General features: G+C 46.4%; 1 protein-coding gene across 1 annotated transcript in view; it reads left to right on the forward strand.

Moving 5' to 3' along the window:
• The first annotated feature begins 1,476 nt into the window (after positions 1-1,476).
• Positions 1,477-20,627, forward strand: part of setbp1 (SET binding protein 1) — a 35,385-nt gene continuing 16,234 nt past the window's right edge. The window contains exons 1-2 of the mRNA XM_037098002.1: positions 1,477-2,734; positions 8,829-9,421. Of these exons, the coding sequence (XP_036953897.1) occupies positions 8,987-9,421 (435 nt within the window). The 5' untranslated portion in view covers positions 1,477-2,734; positions 8,829-8,986. The remainder of the gene's footprint in view (positions 2,735-8,828; positions 9,422-20,627) is intronic.

A 20,627-nucleotide genomic window follows, 5' to 3' on the forward strand; every position in this document is an offset into this window, starting at 1 on the left:
CTCATATCCAGAACACACACACACACACACACACCCCCACACACAAATGCAAGGGATGAGTAACAGTGAGTAACTGTGGGTCACCAAGAGAGAAAGGTCATCTGACATCATTTGCATTTGCCTGCTAACATTAAAGGATACTAGGCACGATATAAACACAATTTGTGACAAAGATGAATTAACGGAACAACTGTGGCTTGTTCAAGGTCGGTTGATGTAGGTTTTCCACAGTGCTGTAATGTGACATATTAAGGGGAAAGCACCAATAGCAGACACTCAGACACACACACATACGCGCATGTGCACAGGTCCACACTTCACCTTCATTCATTCACTGAGCCCCACTCACACACCCACTTCATCTTTCCCTGAAGCAAATGTGTCAGCAGAGTGTGTTGTGGCAACTTTTGACTCACTGCACACACATGTTAAATTGAATTATACTCTGCCTGTCAAATAACTTCATCTTAAGTCATTCCAGTAGCTGTGGTTTATGGGTGAGTCTTTTCCTAATAAGACAACAGCGATAACGTATATTTATAGATTAACCCACAGGTTTTCAAAAGCTGTCATGTAAGAACACCCCGAGGACGCAATAGAACATCTGACAAGATTAGTTATGACTCAGACGAGGGGTTACATGACACCATTGATCATATTCTTTCTTAAATCTTAAATGCATTCTCTTTGTAATTGGAGGACATCTGGTCAAGGAGGCTAATTAGGATTTTATTCACGCATTTTATGTATTGATTTTTAATCTGTTACATTAATTGTTGTGTTACATGAATATCTAAGCGATCATACTTACTTACGTGTTTCCTGTACCTAAATTATTCTCTTCACTGTCTGTTGTGTATTACAAGGTTTGTGTTGTTTGCTATGGGATATGTGGTGCGGCTATCTTGGCCAGGAAAATTCAATATTAAGTTGAGTATGGCCCTGGTCAAATTGATTTTTCTTCCACATTTATGCCTGGAACTTTACCAAAAGGACCATGGCTGTTCAAATGAAGTCTGGCTGGTACACTGTGGTATTAAACTGGCCTATTATCTGGTCAATTTGGCAGCAAAGTGAAACGGACCCATACCAGACTGTCCAGCGCTCAAGCCTCCGAGTTGTTAAACTCAACATCTGTTCATTGTCCTTGAAAAGCCTCAGTTTCTATTTCAGACCTCTTTAAACCGAGATGTAATATTCATATATGAACTCTTAGTCAGTCCATATATATATGTTAAAGTAACTATTTCACTGTAGCACTTTATTTCATTCTCTTTTTTACAAGAGAGACCCGGCCAAGAGTAGCAGAAACAGAGTCGCAACTGCACATTACAGGGAATCACACTGAGACAATCAGGCTGGACTCAAGGGATTTCACCATAGCCTGTTCAGTGGTGCAGTATTCTGAAGTTTAAGTTCAGTCTGCAGATTGTTTTAGCAGCGGAAAGAGGAAGAAGATTGTGATTTTTCACATTTTAAGTTTAACAGAGAAGATAAGTGGGCCTCAATAGGAAGTTTGCCAGGCTTTGTTCATAAAAAAACAAACAAAACAAAACATACCAGTGACTGAGCCTGCACGTATGCAGAACAATTACTGGGCTATAAAAGTTATGTATGTCATGCATGATCTGAATTTGATGGGGGGAAAAGTGTGGAACACCACTCCGTCCGTACAGCAGTGACTCAGTCAAAACAACAGGCCTTTTGCCAGATGTTGTTTCCCCACTTTGCAGGAGCCCACAGTCCCACATGATGGGGCCATGGGAATTAAGGGAAGGTTGCAAATGAAGGAGACGCGCTAAGCGTGAGTGCTGCCAGGTGGAGGCGATGTCGCTCCTCCTCTCCTCTCTCCTCTCCTCTCCTCTCTCCTCTGCTCTGCTCTGCTCGGCCACAGCTTTCAGTCTGCTGGGTGAGATCATTACCAGACACCAGGCTCCGGGACCTGACATTCACCGATCGGAAAAGCAGAGAGAGAGAGCGAGACAGAGAGAGAGGGAGAGAGAGAGAGAGAGCGAGAAAACCCTGATCCGATGCAACCGGCGAGGGGAAAGCGACCCAAACCACCGTCTCCTGCCTCGGCTCCCCAGTCTCCTGCACTGACGGCCCACGGCGCGGTCTCGTCGCGGACATTTTCCCGCTGGATTTAGGCTCGTAGTCGGATGCGGGCTTGTTTTGACTGCAGTAATAGTCCTGCTCGCCCCCCTCCCTCCCTCCCTCCCTCCTCCTCCTCCTCCTCCTCCTCCTCCCCGACAGACCGAGTAGCGGATTTGCGAGGGATCTGAGCGCTGTGCAGCTCCCCGAGTGACCAGCGATCCTGCAAGGCGTCGGAGGCGCACTCTGCACCGCCGCGGCTCCACACCACACGGGTCAATCCGCAAGAGTCTCTAAAGATCTCGTTTCTGCGAGGAACCGGACAGAAGCGCCAAGTTTCCGATTGGATTTTTTTCTCTCTCTCTCTCCTGTGCGGCTACCTGCCTCTGTCATCAGCTCGGCTGCAAATCCTATTTTCGCGTTTTTTTCTCTCTCTCTCTCTTTCCAAAGCACCGTTGACGCCATTTTCCTCGGGGTTTTCTGTCAAAAAAAATATCTACATATATCCTGGCACCGTTTGACAGCTCCCCGGGAGGCTGTCATCCCATCCGTCGCTTGTGTAAAATGTGTCTAAATGGATTGTAAATGATCACGATAAAATATTTACACGTTAGAGCCGAGTGTGTGACAACATTAGACATGGGTAAGTAGTCCCGGTTGACTGGCCACATTCCACACCTGAGTACACTGCTGTAAATGTGTTAATGTTTCCATAATGTAATACTAGCTGCTGTGTTTGTCCGCCTTACATGTTGGCTTGTTACATGCCGTCTCCATAGATGTGATTTTTTGTTTGTTTGTTTGTTAATATCACGTCTGTGCCATTTTTATTCTTTAATTGACATTAATTGTGCGCTTGGAGTAACATTTCAGCAAATTAGACCAAACACACGCACGCGTGCACGTACTCGCACCACCATGTCGCACGTACACACAGACCACCCAAACAATGCTGTACCACTCGGGCTCCATCCATCCTGGCTGTGTAATACCTTGGTAATTAGCTGGCACTAAGATAAAATGGCTAATTAGGTCAATGGGATGAAGTGTCCACTACAGGTTGGTCAAGGAGCAGCTCCACCAAGCTGTTTACGCTCCCAGTTGCAATATTTTTCCACTGAGGTGGACCTCCTGCATCTTCATTGACATTGATAGTCCATCACATAGCATCACAGTCTGTGACAAGCAGCGGGCAGATGGTTTGTGCTCCTCCAGCCTGTCATAAGTTATGTCACGTTTGACTGTGTGGAAGTGTTTGGGTCAGATGTGTTTTTTTTTGTTTGTTTGTTTTTTCTATTTGCTCTGGTCAGAGTTACAGAGGCTGCAGAGGGACAAATGTCACGAAATGATGCTGTGGAAGTTGCGTGTTGAGTCAGTGTGCAGGGAGCGTGTTGCATTCCTCACTCTGCCTTCATTTTGGATGATTTTGTGTTTGTTGAGTCCTCACACATGCCACCGTAGCTTCAGTACAGAGACGCCAGCGTACGTACACATGTGGCTTCCACATCGCCTGCAGTTGGCTACACGACCCTGGTTGCATCTATCAAGAGCTGGTCAGTTTCACGTGGGTGTCAGAACCAGCGTGGCCAAAAGTGATGGCCATGTGTGGAGAAGGATGAGGGCTGGAAGTGAATGGAGGAAGGTGAGGGCTGGGAGCGAGTGGCAGAACGCCACTGTTATCAGTCCCAAGCAGAGCACCAGAAGATAAATAGACAAGCCTGAATGAGTCAGGGAAGTGTAGAAAAATGGTCAGGCCTGGAAGATAAATGGCAATGAAGGTGTGGAAATGAGCGCTGGATGAAAACGACGAACAAGGGCACGAGAAGAGAGGCAATTGTAAGAGAAGTGCATGACTAGGTGGAAAGAAATGGGGTTGAGGGATGGATAATAGAGGTTATACAGACTCGGATGGAACCATCGATCTTGTCTTGTTAACAGATTTGGGGGAGTTGAAGCTGGCAGGGATTTTGCGGCGCAAAAGTATGAAACGGGCTATTAAAACCCCTATTAGGTAATGAGATGCCCATGCCACCTTTAAATTAAAGCATGAGAAATCGATTAGGTGTATCCCCTTCTGAGCTGGATACCACGGGTCGAAATAGGATCACAGAGAGGGGGAGGAGGGAATGTGAATGGGATCCAAGGACAAATCTAACTGTTGGCAGGCTCTCTTAACAGAATATCAGCGCTGGAGCACCTTTTGGCAGAGCACACAGAAAGAGTGAGTGAGGAGGGGAGAGGTAGGAGGTGGAGGGTAAGGGAAAGAGGTAGCACAGAGAAGAGGGGAGAGAACAGAGGTTGGGGGGGTGTTGAGGTGAGGGGAAGGAGGAAGACAGTTGGGGAGAAGGGGAGGTGTTTTTGCTGACAGCCATTTTGTGGCTTCTGCTGCAGTTAAAATGGTTTTACATTCATCTGCTTCTGCGGGGTAGTTAGGTGAGGATGGTTTTAGTGCTACCTGGCATATGGCTCATCCAGAGGAGTGTGCGCATGTGGAACTGCACAGAACGGCTGCAAGGCCATCATTTTCTATTATGGCTGTCCCACACATGGTGCTTTATGGCTGTCCTTCTAGCTGCCCTGTAGCCGAACACATGCTTGAGCCGGAGAGAGAAAGTGTTTTATTCTGCATTTCATGTCCAAACAGAAGTTCATAATGTTCACTTAAAAGAACAGAATATGCTCTTTGATGTGGACAGGGGAAAAACGATGTCTTCTTTCACCTTGCGCTACTCTGAGGCCAGCGATTAATAGAATCCCAGTTTGAAAACACATGCTCGTGCCCACTGGATTTGGAAGTACTAGAGGGCTGGGGGCCTTTTGATTTGTCTCTGACCAAAGATTGGATCATTCTAGAAACACTGGTTTATGTGATTGCCCCTTCACTAGGGGGCTGGAATGAAAGGGGAAAAAGAGATAAATGAAAAACGAAAATGGCAGACAGACAATGTTCATCATCCCGGTGAGATACTCATCTGCAGCCAGGGATGGCCGAGCCTCCACTACACTCTCACATCAAAGAAGAGGAGAAAAAAAAGACTCTTCACCTTGTGCAATCACACGGGCATTTGGTGTGCTTGTGGATGTGTGAATGTGTGCGTGTGTGCGCATCTGTCTGCATGTGTGCATGAGCTATTTGTGAGTCCACCTCAGGCACTGAGCTGCTGGGTATGCAGCCTTAAAAGGTTGTGTTTCTGCTGCCACCCCTCTCTCTCCTGCTCCCTGTGTTTTCTTGCTCGCATTCGGACTCCTCTGTTTTGTCTGCGTGTCCGGATCATTCACCATCGCCGTCCTGTTTGTCTGTATTCCATTATCGATGTGTTATCATAATTGTTTTCAAAGGACAATGCAAAAAGGGTTGGAGGAGAGTGTCTCATTCACAGCCTTTCACATCCAGCGCAGGCGATGAACTTATGCTATTTGAGAGTGAAGCTGGTTAGCGCTGGTAGTTTTGAGAACATAATAAAGCTATTTATGCAGTGAGTCTGGCCTCTTACAATCACCCTGCTGTCTGAGGCTAGTCGAGGTGTGTATGTGTGTGTGTTTCAGTGTGTTTGTGTGTGTAAGAGAGTGAGAGAGAGAGAGAGACAGAGAGAGAGAGAGAGAGAGAGGAGACAGTGAGGCTCAGGCTAGGCGAGGGAGGCCCGAAGAGGGGTCACTCTTACATAAACTCTCTGCCTGTCTGCCAGTAACAGAGAACTAACACAGCTTAGGGCACCAAGCAGGGAGGGAGGAGGCATGGTCATGACCCAGCTAAGTAGTTTACACAGTAATGGCCCCGAATGAATATTGTACTAACGTACGATGCCATTTTGTTGTCATACTGGGTGATAGCTGTGAGGGGGCAGTGCATGAGTCTTAAGAGCGCCCCCTAAAGTGCTTCTTTTTTGATGTGTGCGAATGCGAGTGTGATGTTGTGGTTGGCAGCTGTCTCTTTTTCCTGTCATTGTCCTGACAGTCACATGACGGACAGGGTGGCTTTCACACATGCCATGAGGGCGAGTCACCAAGCTGACATTAGTGACCGGGAGGTTCCTGGAGGACCAAACATGGTCATGTGGGCACTGTACGATCAGGTCAGGACCGAGTCTGAGCCGACTTTCTATCTCAAACTTGGAATACTTCAGAGTTGTTGAGGGACCACAGTGGCGGTTTTTGCACGTTTTAGCCCATTAAATCCACATAACCTATACTGTGCATGCTATACGTTTTTGGACAGATTTCCCTAACTTCCAGGCAGCCGGTGGTTTCCATTGATTTTAATGGGTTAAGAAAACCCCATTCAGCTCTCTCCCTTGAGATAGATACTCTGTCAAACTCAACATGAAGCCCTGTTTCTTTATGAGGTAACCTTGCTACCCAGCCTTGCTGTTGTGCGGTTGTGCAGTGAGCAGGGTCTGTTCTGAAGAGCTGTTTTCAGAGTTTTTTCCCCGGAGATTTTACACTGCCAAAAAACACGTTATGGGGTCAAACTAAGACAGATGATAAAAATGTATAGAGCAATGGGCATTTTGTAGTGTCTTGTCTGCGTGCTGTTGGGTAACCAGTCCCTCCTCCTAAATGTATTACCATGTAAAAATAGTGTTGACTCCGACATAAAACTGAAGCAGACCAGAGACTGCAGTTTTGTTTTCCCTTTTCATACTGCACTTAATGAATGAAAATCAGTGACTCCCAGGAATGTAGGAAATCAATCAGAAATCTTATTAGTGTGCTTTGGAAAAATGGCTGGCAGTATAAAGTTGGCTGTATTGAGTATAAGCAATTTGGAGTTCATAAGCTGAAACATGCAAAACCACTGTTATGGTCCTTTAAGCCTTTTTCGTACTTAACCACCATGGGGCTACCAGAACCTACATCAATAACCCTTATGAGTCAGCTTCGAAAGACTGTGGTTTCAGATTGGCAAACTTCACAGCTAAAGAGAGGGTTCGTAGAAACAGACCTTTTCATTTGCATTTAATCTAGCAAATGCAGAAGAAGAATGAAGGTCTAACTATTGACTTTGACCTCAGGGTTGGACGCAGTCTGTGTGCAGTCTTACACTGACGAGTTTGTTGAAATACCGCCGTGGATTATGATTATTCAATCACACTGTAAGCATGGGGCAGCACGGGTGGTGCAGTGGTTGGCGCTGTCACCTCACAGAGAGAAGGTTCGAACGTGCGAAGGGTTTTCTCCAGGTGCTCCAGATTCCTCCCTGAGTCCAGAGACACGCAGGTCAGGTTAATTTGCGGCTCTGAATTGTCTGTAGGTGCGGTTGTGGAATGGTGGTCTGTCCGTCTGTGTGCGTGTCAGCTTTGTGATTGACTGTTGACCTGTCGAGGAGTGAACCAAACCCCCCGTGACCTAAAAGGATAAGCGGCTATAGCTGTAAGCATGTGCTGTGAGGTATTATGACGGGATCAGCTGTGAGTACAGTAGCGTGGGCTGGTACAGTAGTAAGCACAAAGAAAACACACACACAAACACACACACACAGATAGTGTAAAATCCCTACAGTAACCATGTCAGAGTGTGTTGGCAGAGGGTAGGAAGTGGTAAAATGTTACACCCCTCAGGTTAGGTAATAATACTATATAATGGTTTATATGCTGTAAACCTTTTGTGCTCTAAGGTTGTTGTAAGTCTCTAAGCTTTTACTTGAGTCATGTCCGCAGGTAGTGGAGTAGTCTGAGTTCACATCAGTCTAAACGGTGTCAGTCTAAGCTCAGCGTGTGAGACAGCATTCCCCACTTCCAGCTCAGTCATGCCTCATGTCATATTGACTGATGGGATTCCCTGGAGCTATAGTGAGAAGTGTAGTCCAGTGTTTGTTTTGGTTGCTTTCTGTTTATTCGCCTGTGTGCAAGCGAGCCAGTGTAAGTGCATATGTGAGTATGTGTATTGATGTAAGTATGTCATATATATCTGTGCCAGCGTGTGCAGTGATCCAAAAAGGAAAACCTGAATCCTCTGACAAATGGCCACCGCAGCCTTCTCTCCAGAGAGCAGGAATAGCAGCGGGGGTAAAGTAGTGGACTCCCTGCAAAACTGTCATTCGTATGTGTATTTATGTGCATAAGTGTATGGAGTTTTTCATGCATGTGTGTATCAATGCCACTGCATGCGTGTGTAAAACAGTTCAGACGCTGGTTTTTCCAGACAAGCTCGTAAACCACATCTGGGGAAAGAATTTAGATTCCTTCCCTCCGTCTTTCTCTGCTGCCTTTCCTTTTCCCCATGTGTGATTCCCTCCCTCCTTCCCTGCTCTGGTGAAAAGAGAAAAAAAAAAAAAAAAAACAGAAGTCAGCTTCTTTCATTTTTTCTGTCTTGTGTCCTCAGGCTAACTTCAGCCTGGTTTTAGAGCAGTTAAGAGGAGTGTCTTATTTTGCACTGATCACTCTTGTGTCTGCATGGCTCTGCTTCAGATTTGCATCATGGGGATAAAGGGAGAGAGAAAAAGATTAGCCAAGAGCGACTGAAGAAGGGAGTATGGAGAGACAGAGAAGCAAGTGGTAGTGGGTGTCAAAATGAGTTTGTTTATGTGAGGTACAAAATGCAAATGAGAGCGTGGCAGCATTCCTCCACAGCTCTGTGATGAGCCTGTGTTTTTGTCTTCGTACATTACAGGCAGTTAATGATGTTGATAACAGAAGACAGGCCTTTGCTGAGAGGTAGAATCGAAATTGAAGCTGGTTTGAGGACTGTTTTAGTAGCCCCTCTCTTCCTAATCTATAATTCACCTGCTTTCTCCACAGACTGTCCCTGGCTTCGCTGTGTTCCTGTTGGACAACCAACCCAACCCCAGTAGCTGATTGACAACAACCAACCAGCCCGACAGACTACTGTTCTCTATCTTCCCATTGGCTGGCTGCCACAGCTTCCCCCATCCTTACTGGCTCTGGCGGGAGCGTGGATGGAGCCAAGGGATCTGGTTGGCTTGGCCCGACCCAAAGAGGCGGAGTTACAGGGAGGCAGGGTGGGGCCAAATGAGGAGGACCAGAAAGGAGCAGGGGGCATCGGTTTGGCGCGCAGTGATGATGTGATTAACGGTGCCATCAGCGAAGGGGAGGGGTTAGAGGAGCAGGGGGAGGGGCTTCTGGAGGAACAGGAGTTCTCCATCAAGGAAGCGAGTTTTCAGGAAGGAAGTCTAAAGCTGAAGATCCAGACCACCAAGCGCACCAAGAAGCCCCCCAAGAACCTTGAGAACTACATTTGCCCACCAGAGATCAAGATGACCATCAGACCTCCGGTTGGAGAGGGCAAAGGGGGGCGGCAGGGAAGAGCAGTAGGCGGGGCAGGAGCAGGGCGGGGCCAGAAAGATGACGAAAGAGGACCCCCCAGAAAAAGGGTAAGGCACTGTCCCTGAAAATGTTGCCATTTACGGGTACTTCTGGTGGTCATGAAGTGTGTCGTGTGCAGTCGTTTTTTTTTTTTTTTTTTCACCGAGAACTCTCCTGTGGCTTCATCTGTCTCAGCATCTATGAGCTGACTGCTCCATCTCTCACACACTCACACACCTCCTTCTGTACCTCTCTCTCTCTCTCTCTCTCTCTCAGTAGCTTGTTTCCCTGCTTGGTTACACAGGGTCAGAGTTTGCTGTGTAATTGAAACCAGTCATGGCTAGCTGAGATCGCAGAGTGACATGCACACACAAAAACACACACAAGCACACACACCCACATAGGAGCTGAGAATAGGGCTGACATAAGCAAGTGACAGCTGGTGTCTGCTCTCTCCATTTGTGGTCATTTACACAGAGACCTTTCCTCTCTCCTCTCCTCTCCTCCTCTCCTCTCCTCTCCTCTCCTCTCCTCTCCTCTCCTCTCCTCTCTTTAATGAAATCCGCACTTGTGGGTCACGCCCCTTCACCCCCCCCCCCCCTTCCCACATCACACCCTTTACACACTACACTGGTGTTTGGGGTGTGCGACACTGTGTATGTACAGGTCCTTTGGGGAATCACGTGTTTGCAGTGTGTGTTGACCTACACAGTGGTGTGTGTGTCCAAACCTGACAGCCATCTCCATGTCATGGAGCTCGACAGGCCCAGCAGGAGCGGAGGCGTCATGTTGTCAACATGATGCTGGGCAATGTCTTGTTCTGTTGTGCTTCAGTCTTGCAGTTTAACTCAAAGTCAGCAGGCTCATGAGGTAATAGAGCCGCATGTTTTTTTTTTACTCTTAGTCTTGCATGCTCAGATATATCTCTGCTCTGTGTCTGTGTTTGGTCGGTTTCTGATGCAAAAATAAGTAAATACAGTGTGTTTTCGATCTTAAGTAATCAATCAGCTTCATCAAGAATAGGTTTGGAAAGACCAGATTTGGAAATCGCGCATGGCTAACCAGTTGTATAATGTCACCCGTTTTCTCATTTCCTTAAAGAGATGACTTCTCTAAAGTCAGGTAATGAATGGAAATTCAGGAGGCAGCCAATTAGGGGCTGCATGCAGCTCATCCTGTCAACTCAGCTGCCTGTAGCCTCATGAAGCTATATACAGATGTCTTGGGCACACTTCACATCCAAAAATGGGGTTGAATGATAAATCTTAAGGGGTCAAAAAGGGGTCAAAGGTCAGTTTTTTTCAGACCTGCCTCTAATCTAAACTAGTGAATTAGTGAATAATTGTATTTGTCCTGGAGACTCAAATGTGTTTAGATAAAGTTTCTGGTTAAACTGGTAACAACAAGGAGACATTTGAAGTTGCAGTAGTGGACTAGAGGAGCCCAAAAAGAGCGGGAACCACAGCACTACATGTACGCATGTTTTTGTTTTGTTTTTTTTAAATTGTAACATTGGTTGAAATTACCTGCCTTATCCGACAGCTTGTGCTCAAAGTCTGAGTAGTGATTCAAATAGGAAATTGTAACCAAATAGGGAAGAAACCTTGTGGGCGTTGCTTTGTTGTTGGCAGATCTAGACGTCATCCACAGCCACAATTTCAGCTGCAGGATGTGTATACTCATCTCAGAGTAGACTATATGAGTGGGTCAGTGTCGGACCTGCTGTCACCTTCCTGTAAGTAAATGTTTGCCACTCGTCCATTTTTAGAGTATATCCGTGAGTAAGCTGAGTGAGTTGAACCCTGCACTCTGATGTTTGAGCAGCCATTTCTAATCCAGCGCCATCGGTCCCCATTTGGAAGCCCGCTGCTACAGTATGATTGACAGGGGTTGTCATAGTGACAGGGGTAGCAAGCTGCTCTCTATTGAGATTTGAGGTTTGGTGAGGGGAGGGGAGGATGTGTTGGTGTTGATTCAGATCAGTTTCAGCCCTTCATCCCCTACACTCTGTCCCTCAATCACACCTCCTCCAGCCCCCTTCCCTCCCCCACCACATCCTTTTCCCTCCATCCACCCATCACCTGCCACCCCAAGGGTGTATTACAGGCAAGCTCACTGGAGAAGAACGGGTTAAAGAGAGAGGCTGGGCCCTCTGGTCTCTCTCTCTCTTGTGCATGTGTGTGTGTGTGTGTGATTGTGTGTGTGTGTGTGTGTGTTGGGGTTAAATACTCTCTTTGTGGTGTGTGTGAGGCTGTGTGTCAGGAGGGGAGGGGAGGCGAGAGGGGGAGCAGATGGACAGCCTCTCTGCTCTCTGCTGTATTGTGTCCACATCTACTCTCTCCCTCTCTCTCTCTTTATCTTTTATCTGTCCCCCTTTTCTCCGCTCTTTCCCTCAGCCTTTTCTTACATCATGTCTTCTTCTTTTCACTCTTTTTTCACCACTCTTTTTTTTTTCCCTCTTCCTTCTTCTTTCACCCTCTGTTGTCTTGTAGCAGATGGCAGCATGGGGCAGCAGCAGCAGCAACAGAGCAGAAGCCAGAGTGTGAGCAGGAGATGGGGAGAGGAGAAGGGGGTTGTGGAAAGCAAAGGAGGAGAAAGGAGGTGGGGGTCAGGCATATGGAGAGCCTGGTTAAGGGGCCCCCTCAGAGGGAGTGTGTATGTGCGTGTGGTAGTGTGATGAATGGAGGAGGGGGGGCAGGCAGGATACAATAGATGCCCATTAAGACAGAGATTTGACTCTAATAGACAGCGAAGGGGAGAGACAGGCTGACAGATAAGTAGGCAAACATGTAAAATGATGCAAAGAAAGACATGGAAATGGTGTTTTTTTTAGCCATTCTTTCTCTTGTAGCAGCATAAGAATCTGCCATCGGTGCAGTTTCTCCCACGTATTATAAGATTTAACTTAAGGTTACTGATATTGGGAAACTGGCGTGTTCCATCATCAAATATTTACAAGACACAGCAAGCAAGAACTGGAAGAAACGCTAAAAACATGCAGACAGGCGTTATGTAAATGTTCCCAACTGACTAATTCAACTGCAGACGCATGGCAAAATGAGAGCCTGCACAGTGTAGGAAAAGTATGGATGCAAACATCATATTTGCCCCAGGCCATATTATTTGAGTGTAAAATTTATGGAGCGTAAAGTGCCCTTAGAAAAATCCCACAATGGAAAGAAAACAATAGTGCCAATGGCGATGTCTCATTTTATAACATCGACAACAGTCGTGTGACCCCACAGCTGTCAGCGATGACAAAAAATCTCAATGATTCATAAGTGTCCGAAATCTCAATATACTGCCGACTATAGGGTAAAATATAGTCTATTATCTTAGGAGTAGTGAATGAGAGCGTGATTTTGGACACAGCAACAATGAAGAGTAGGAAAAAAAAAATGTAATTTCCCGGGTCTTAAAAGGAATCTCACCCTCCTATCATCTTCATAGCAGGCATCTATAACCAGCGGGGTCAATGAGCAGGCGCCTTGTGTCAGGGGACAGACCCACACACACACATAAACGGGATATGATGGGCTCCACTTCTCTGTCTCCAGCTGACATCACACACATGCTGAACGTCCCCTCACACACAGCTCTTTGTCTGGGCACGCTGTGTGTGTTTGGAAGATGAATGTGTGTGTTCTAACGGATCGGGTCCTGGGTCAACCACTGCATCACTCCTCCAGACACACATGCCCACGCACGCACACACACCTAGACAGTTATCGGTCCAATGCCTGCACATGGGGGAGCACACGCAAGCTAAAATGCATCCACTCTCTTTCTCTCTCTCTCGCTCTCTCTCTCGCTCACACACACGCACACACACACACAAGAAAAAAAACACACACTCACAAATCATGTTGAGCAGTGATTGCAGTTAGAGAGAGTGTTTTCCTGGTTATCTGTCCAGTTCTCTGGACGTGCCAAATGTGGCTCTTAATCCATTTCACTATCTGTGGGGAGAGATAAGCCAGAGCTTTTCCAGGAGTCCAGGCCAGGCTGTGTGTGTGTTTGTGTGTTGTTGTTTTTGTTGTGTGTGCATGTGTGTGTGTGTGTGTGTGTGTGTGTGTGTGTGTGTGTGTGTATTCGTCTGTCTATGCGAAACCCTGATGGTAGACACACACTTATCTTGTCTTGACAGCCCCTCTGCTTGGTGGTCCCCCTGGCTGTGTGTGTATGAGTGTGTGCGTGTGTGTGTGTATTGCTGCTTGGTGGTCTCCCAGTAGTGTTTGGGATTATTATGTGTTAGTCAAGTGCATTCATAAGGAAATTAATGGTGCCACAGTTGCCACGCCAAGTGTGTGTGCATGCTACGTGTGCACATGTGTGTGAGTGAAATGGTTAGCCTTTTGATGTGAGTTTTTTTTTTTTTTATCCGTGGCTGAGATGGCGGTTGGTGACCTGAGGGACTTGATGAGCTCATAAAATAGGAGCGTGTATGTGTGTGTTTGTGTGTGTCAGCTTGTGTGTCTGTGTGCGAAGCGTTACCGGCTGAGAGCAATCCTTGACTGATTTATGAATGTGTATAAACATGAAATGATTACCTCTAATGTGGCCTGACCAAACTGTCATATTGGGCTTTTTTGGTGTCTGTCATTGTGACGAAAATAACCATGCTCTTATTTTGGTGTGTCCTCGGTGTGCAGTCTTTGAGAGTAAGAGCTGGGAATGCTTTAAGGGGCGTTTCCCTGTGGTCGATGGGGGATGGGACATGTGTATGTGTGATTTTGTACGTGTGTGTGTTTGTGTGTGTGTGTGTGTGTGTGTGTGTGTGTGTGTGTGTGTGTGCATGTGTGTATGTGTGGTTGCATGCTGGGGAGGGGTGAGTGATTTAGCACCGCCGAAACACCAGCTGTCCATCTGTGTCTGACCCCCATACACACCCTGTACACACTTGAAACACACACCGACACCCACTCTAACACACACACGCACACACAAACAGGTCCTCGCATCCAGCCTCCGATCTGCTCTTGAGTGTCTCTCAACCTGAAGACAGTCCAGACACAACACAATCTGTTCATGTCTCTTCCAGAGAAGACACTCGCACCCAAAAACATACACACTCTTTACATTACACTAAGCAAGACTGCTGCCTAATCGGTTCTGCAGTGGTGCTGCTGCTGCAGTGTATCCACAATGAATGACTATGCAAGGTCACTCCTAGTGAGCATGTGTACACGCACACCCAAACACACACACACACACACACACACACACACACACACACACTCAGCCACACAAAGGAACACTGGAGGCTGGCAGAAGAAGAGATGAACTTTGACCCTGTCGGACATTCAAAAGTCGAGGTGATAGCTGGACTCCACAGTTGTAAGGGCCTCCATGTCTGTGTGTGTGTGTGTGTGTGTGTGTGTGTGTGTGTGTGTGTGCTGAATTGTTTGTTTGTGCGAGTGGGTCAGGGTTGAGACAACTGGAGTCTGGCCTTTGCTTTCTTACCCTCAGGGCTGGATTTGGTGTCTCTGTGTGTGTGTTTGTGCTGACCATTTGGTCGGAACTGTAGCTAATTTCTCAATCAGACACACACATACCATCTTCTCAATCTGTCCCAAAGGTCAAGCCCTATTCATTCACTATTGTGTCCAGTCCCAGTGGGTTGCTGTTCCTCTTCAGGCAGATGCAGGCAGACTATAATAGCTGGTCTGGCTCAAGTTACATTTTAATGAAGACCTGAGGCAGCTACTTGCACTTAAAGAAATGCCAGTGGCTCAGTCAGGGTGCAGCTACCAATGAACATGAAGGCATTTCACATTGGCAATGAATATTTTACCCCAAAATGGTACAAAACAGTAGTAAACAGATCAGCAAGTCACCATTCATCTAAAGAGAATGACAAAATGGAAAGCGTAGATCACAGTGGTCATGGTTTTGATAGGGCAACATCGATATAAGTGTAGACTATAAAAAAACATGTGCCAGCCTATAGTTGTTTTTTTGGACAGCAGTGACTTAGACTCATAACTGTGGGATTATCTGGAGGGCGGCCATGTTTGATGTCCTCTGCGGTCATGGATGATGTTGAGTCACAGCATCATGTGTTCCTGGTGGCCGCTTTGTTAGTGTGGCTCCATCATGCCTCTGCCTCTGTGGTTAGACTGTGTGTGTGTGTGTGTGTATATGTGTGTGTGTATGGGTGTGTGTGCGAGGAGGAGCGCATTCTGTGGTTTTGAGAGGAGGTCCATCAGGGATAGCGGATGATGTTCGGTGCAAGGGAGGGGAGCAAAGGGGACGATGGGAGTCAAAGGAAAGGAGAAGCAGGGGCAGAGTATTGACTTTCACTGTGTCTCACTTGAAGCGTAAGTGTGTTTGTCAGTGAAATCTGATGGCCCCATCAGCTGTCTGGGATACGCCTGTCAGAAAGTGTGTGTGTGTGTGTGTGTGCGTGTGTGGGTGTGTTTGTGTATGTGTTCGAAAACCAAGAGCGATGACAGAGGAGAGATGGTGTCCAAAACCCCTTTGACACTGTCATTTTACTGGCACGACTGATGTTTTTACCAATATTTTTAAAACCAAGTTAACATTATTATTTGGTTAGCCTGAAAACAAATTTTACACAGAAACAATCACTAGTATGTGGTATAAAACGTCATGCAAATCATTAAAAAGCCTCTAAGCCAGGGCTTTTCAGACATTGTGTGATTGTGTGTGTCTTTCTGCCCAGTTCTCTGCTGCTTTTCATGTCTTTGTACCAGGCTTTGTAAAATAATCCGTCTGTAGTTCTGCTGTTTATTTTGCTCGTTGTCTCTTAAGTATGGATGCGGTGGACATGAATAAATGATATAAATGTGTCTGTCTGTCCTTCTGTCTGTGTGTCTGTCCCTTGGGGCGGCTTAGACTAAACAAACAGCTGTGTTTATGAAGCAGGGAAGAGCCACAAGGGTCTTCTGTTTAGTGGTCCATTTCAGCTCATACACACACACACACACACACACACGCACACACACACACATGCACACTCATACACACACTCCCGAATGCCCAGCGCTCCTCATCTTTTACCTGCCCTGCTCTGTTGCATTTTTGCCCCTGTGTGTTTTCTCTCTCTCTTTTTTTCTCCCTCTCTCTCTCTCTCTCTCTCTCTCTCTCTCTCTGCCCCCTCTGCTCAGTGCAGTGCTCGCTCGCTCGTTCGCTCTCAGACCGAGAGGAATGCCACTCCGTGTGACCTCTCACCTACAACAAGGAGGGGTGCCGGTTTAGACAAGGGAGCGAGGGGGCAGCTGCAGTCATGTGCCCGGGCCTGGAAGAAAACACACACAGACACGTACACAGAGAGCCAGGTTGTTAGCTACAACACACACACACTCTCTAATTCTAGCATAGTTTTCTATGCACTGATGCAGTTCTAGATGTGGCGCACTGCTTCTCCCGCCTCTCTTTGTGACTGTTTGAGAAAGTGTAGGATGCTATGCTTTGGTCTATGTGCGTGTGTGTGTCTCTGTGTGTATGCAAACGCGCGACTGGAGTGCAGCCTCATACAAAGGCGTTATTGTTGGTGTGAGGGGGCCTGAGGGGAGGCGGCAGTCTGATTGGTTAAGACTATTGTGTCTCACTTTGCCCATTCTTTCTGTCACTGTGGATGTCATTACAGTGGCTCTCTTACTCTCTCTTGCAAGCTCGGGATCATCTGAGGACTTGAGACAATCACAGAAATATGTAGACAACGCAAATGTTGGCTAGAGTCATTCTTCACAACATAGTAATTTGTCTGTCAGCGTTTGTTTGTAAGTATCACTTACTGAAAAATAATTTCCTCTACAGTAGCACTGCAAATAATGGTAATGTTGATCAATATTATGATCATATAATTTGCTGTTACGTGTGTATAATGTTATAAAATCTAAATATCCTAAAGCCCAAGGTTACATTTTGAAATTGTTTTTTTGTCCAACCAACAGTTTAAATGTATTCAAGTTCGATTGACAAAAGCATAAATCCTTAAGTTTGCACGATGTTTGTCACTTCTGCGTGATAAATCACCAAAACAATTATCTTTAAGGTGCTGACCATGAAATCACAACATCCACAGATCCAGATTCACTGTCTTATGGCAAAGAAACTATTTTGAAATAAAGTTAATTCAGTTTGATTGATATCCACTGCAGAATCAAGTGTGACTCAGTTCATCCAGAAATGTTGTTACTACCCACCACAGTGTCCATGGAAAGTCAAGATGATGTAGCTAAACTTTCACCTTTTCCCAAATAAAGTATGGGAACTAAAAAAACAACATTGCATTAAAAAAACAAGTCCCCATTTACTTCTACATGCCGCAGCGCTGTTTTTGGGTTGAAACTGCAAATACTGAAACTCGGAAAAATGTTGATGACTACGAAACTTCGCCTGACTTTCCATCGACATGGGCGTGAGTAGATAATGACTAAATTAGCATTTCTCTGATACTTTAAATTGCACATGACAAAACATTGACATTTCATAGTATTAGTGTAGTAGAGCATCAGTCAAGGTTTATCATAGCCCAATATTAGAAAGCGTGCCTTAAAGGGCTGTGCATGTAATAAAAACAACAAATAAGCATACACTTAGCAAAATGTTTGCTTATCACACAGAATTATAAAAAAAGCATGAAAAAGAGAATATTTGTTACCTATCTTATTTACAATAAAACAAACATGAGAAAAATAAGGTAAATATGGTAATGGACAAACCGTTACTTACTTACTTACTCTGTAATTAGACAACAATGCATTAAGGGGGATTATTTTTGAATAAGTAATCAGTGAGTGAGGCTCCGCTGTTGCACACCACTGTTTTCTGAGAGAGGAAGTGTTTAATCTCGGCACAGCTTCTGTCTTGAATTACCCATCATTCCACACAGGAAGTCATCCCTTAGGATTTAGAGCAGCTCATTGGCTGTTAATTGTTTCCTGTTGTACAGAAGTGGTACGATCGGGTCATATGGAGCACAGAGTATGGTTAACACCGCGCTCCTTTGGTTTTGCACTGCATGTTGTGCATGTGTATGTATGGGTGTGGAACTTACTTCCCTCATTAAATGCATTGATTAAAAAAGCATTCTGCCTGTTCATGTAGCATTCCAACCTGTAGTGACTTATTTTTATGCTTTCACATATAGATATTGAGAGTGTGTGTGTGTGTGTGTAAGGCCAGTCTTCATGCTTGTGTACATTTTCTTTGTGCTAGGCATGTTCGCTGACTGAACTGCATAATGCTTTCACTAGAGGTTTGTCCGAGTCCATGAAAGGAACAATTGGTACGTAATCACTGTAATAATCACTATGACAAAACTCCTCTGATGTGGTTCTTAGCACTATTCACAAGGAGGACACACATATGTCTGCACGCACACCATTAATGCTAATAGCAAGGATTAGATGTATACTTTGTGTAGCATGTAAATGTGTCAGCCATTACTGAGGGTCTGAAAACCTTCAATTGCACCGTAATAACATGCTTCGATTCAGCCAATCACAGGCTTTTGTTCAGATTGAGTCATCTACGTCTGAGCGTGTCTGAAGCGAGTGTGACAAGGAGACTCTTGGGTGTTTCACTGCTATCTTTAGGAGCACTCCAATCTGAAGGATTACCGCTGTGGACGTATGAGGGGACATTTTACTTGAGACCTACTGCTGTGCATTAAATCTGGCTTCTGCTTTACAGTGTGCTAAAGGACAAATGTACTGTAGATTGAGAGCTTGATCATGCCCAGCAGGGATGGTACAGAACAGCATGTTGAAAAGAGTATTTGGCCCAACTAGTCAGGCCCCGGTGTTGCTGTCGGCTGAACACATAGTTTTGGAGAGCGAGAGTTTTGAATGAGGCCCAATACCCAAACTTTCCCACCCGGCTTTCCCAGAAGATGCATTGGCTGGCACAGATGCCACCAGATCGGAGATAGTAGAGCGGGAGCTCAGACAGCACACGCTGAGGGAAAAAAAAATATACACACACACACACACACACACACACAATTTTAGGCAGTAGGCTTGATCCCAGTGCTGTCCCACCTTGACACCCCCTCCTCTTTCCTCCCCCTTCCCTTCCCTCTTTTCTCTCCCCTGCTGTGGGTCTCCTCAGGCGCATGAATGGAAGTCTTTATTCCCGGGAGAACTGGTGGGAAGAACGAGAGAACGAGAAGCAGGGATGAGGGGGGTGGCAGGGGAGGGAGGAGGGAGGTCTGTGAGAGTGGCCGCAAGATCAACACAGTGCCTCTTTTCTCCTCCATCGCTTTTCCCTCCTTTTCTCTGCACCCCTCCTCCCCCCTCCCTCCTTCCCTCCTTCTCCTTCAACCCCGTTTTAAGTGCTATGGACACAAAGCCGTGTTAGTATTCATGGTGTTTGTTTGCAGAGGAGCTGTGTGTGTGTGTGTGTGTGTGTGTGTGTGTGTGTGTGTGTGTGTGTGTGTGTGTGTGTGTGTGTGCGCGCGCGCGCGCAGAGCTGTCAGAAACACAGATCACAGCGAAGCAGCGCTCTGAATGGAGCTGGAGAGAAGGGGAAGGGAGGGGGTAGTTCCCACAGGGGGAGAATGGTCAGCTCCAAAAAAGAGAAAAGAAGAAGAAAAGGAGGGATGAGATGAGGTGGGGAGGGGGGGCACAAGGCCACAGGGGCAGAGGGAGACAGCATGGTGTCAAAGCCAAGGAGAGTGTGTATGACGAGGAGAGAGAGGGAGAAAACAGAGGATCATATCAATTGTAAGGTTTTTGCAGGGAACTAGTTGTTGACGGGTCTAGGCACCTCGCTTCTTGTTTTTTCTGCTGGTCCTCTTCTTCCCCCTCTCTCCCTCCCTCCCCATTTCTCTCTCTCTCTCTCTCTCTCTCTTTCCCTCTGTCTCTCGGTGCCTCTCTCTCTCTCTTTCTCTTTGTGTGTCTGCCTGGACAGCTGCCCAGTTCCATACACAGGGAAAAATGAAACACTCTAACCACTGGGCGTGCAGCCAAATAAAAGGCTGCGAAAAACTATTTGAAGGGCAGCGTGTTTGTGTGTGTGTGTCTGTCTTTGCGTGCATGGAGTTTGTGTATATGTTTGCTGGTGTATATGTGGGTATATGTGTGCTGCTGGCTTGTGAGATTTGGGTGTGCCTGTTTAGGGTGTTCTTTCCCAGTATAATGGTGCAGCCAGGGTGCTGTGTGTGTGTGTGTGTGTGTGTGCGCGCGCGCGTGCTCGTGTGTGTGTGCTTGTGTGTGTCTGTGTGAGGGAGAAGTTCCACTCCGTTTATTCAACAGTGGAAAACGAGAGGCTGCAGGAGAGGAAAGGACAGGAGGGGCTGTCACA

The sequence above is a fragment of the Acanthopagrus latus genome, chromosome 5 (assembly GCF_904848185.1).
Source record: "Acanthopagrus latus isolate v.2019 chromosome 5, fAcaLat1.1, whole genome shotgun sequence".
Taxonomy (NCBI): Eukaryota; Metazoa; Chordata; class Actinopteri; order Spariformes; family Sparidae; genus Acanthopagrus; species Acanthopagrus latus.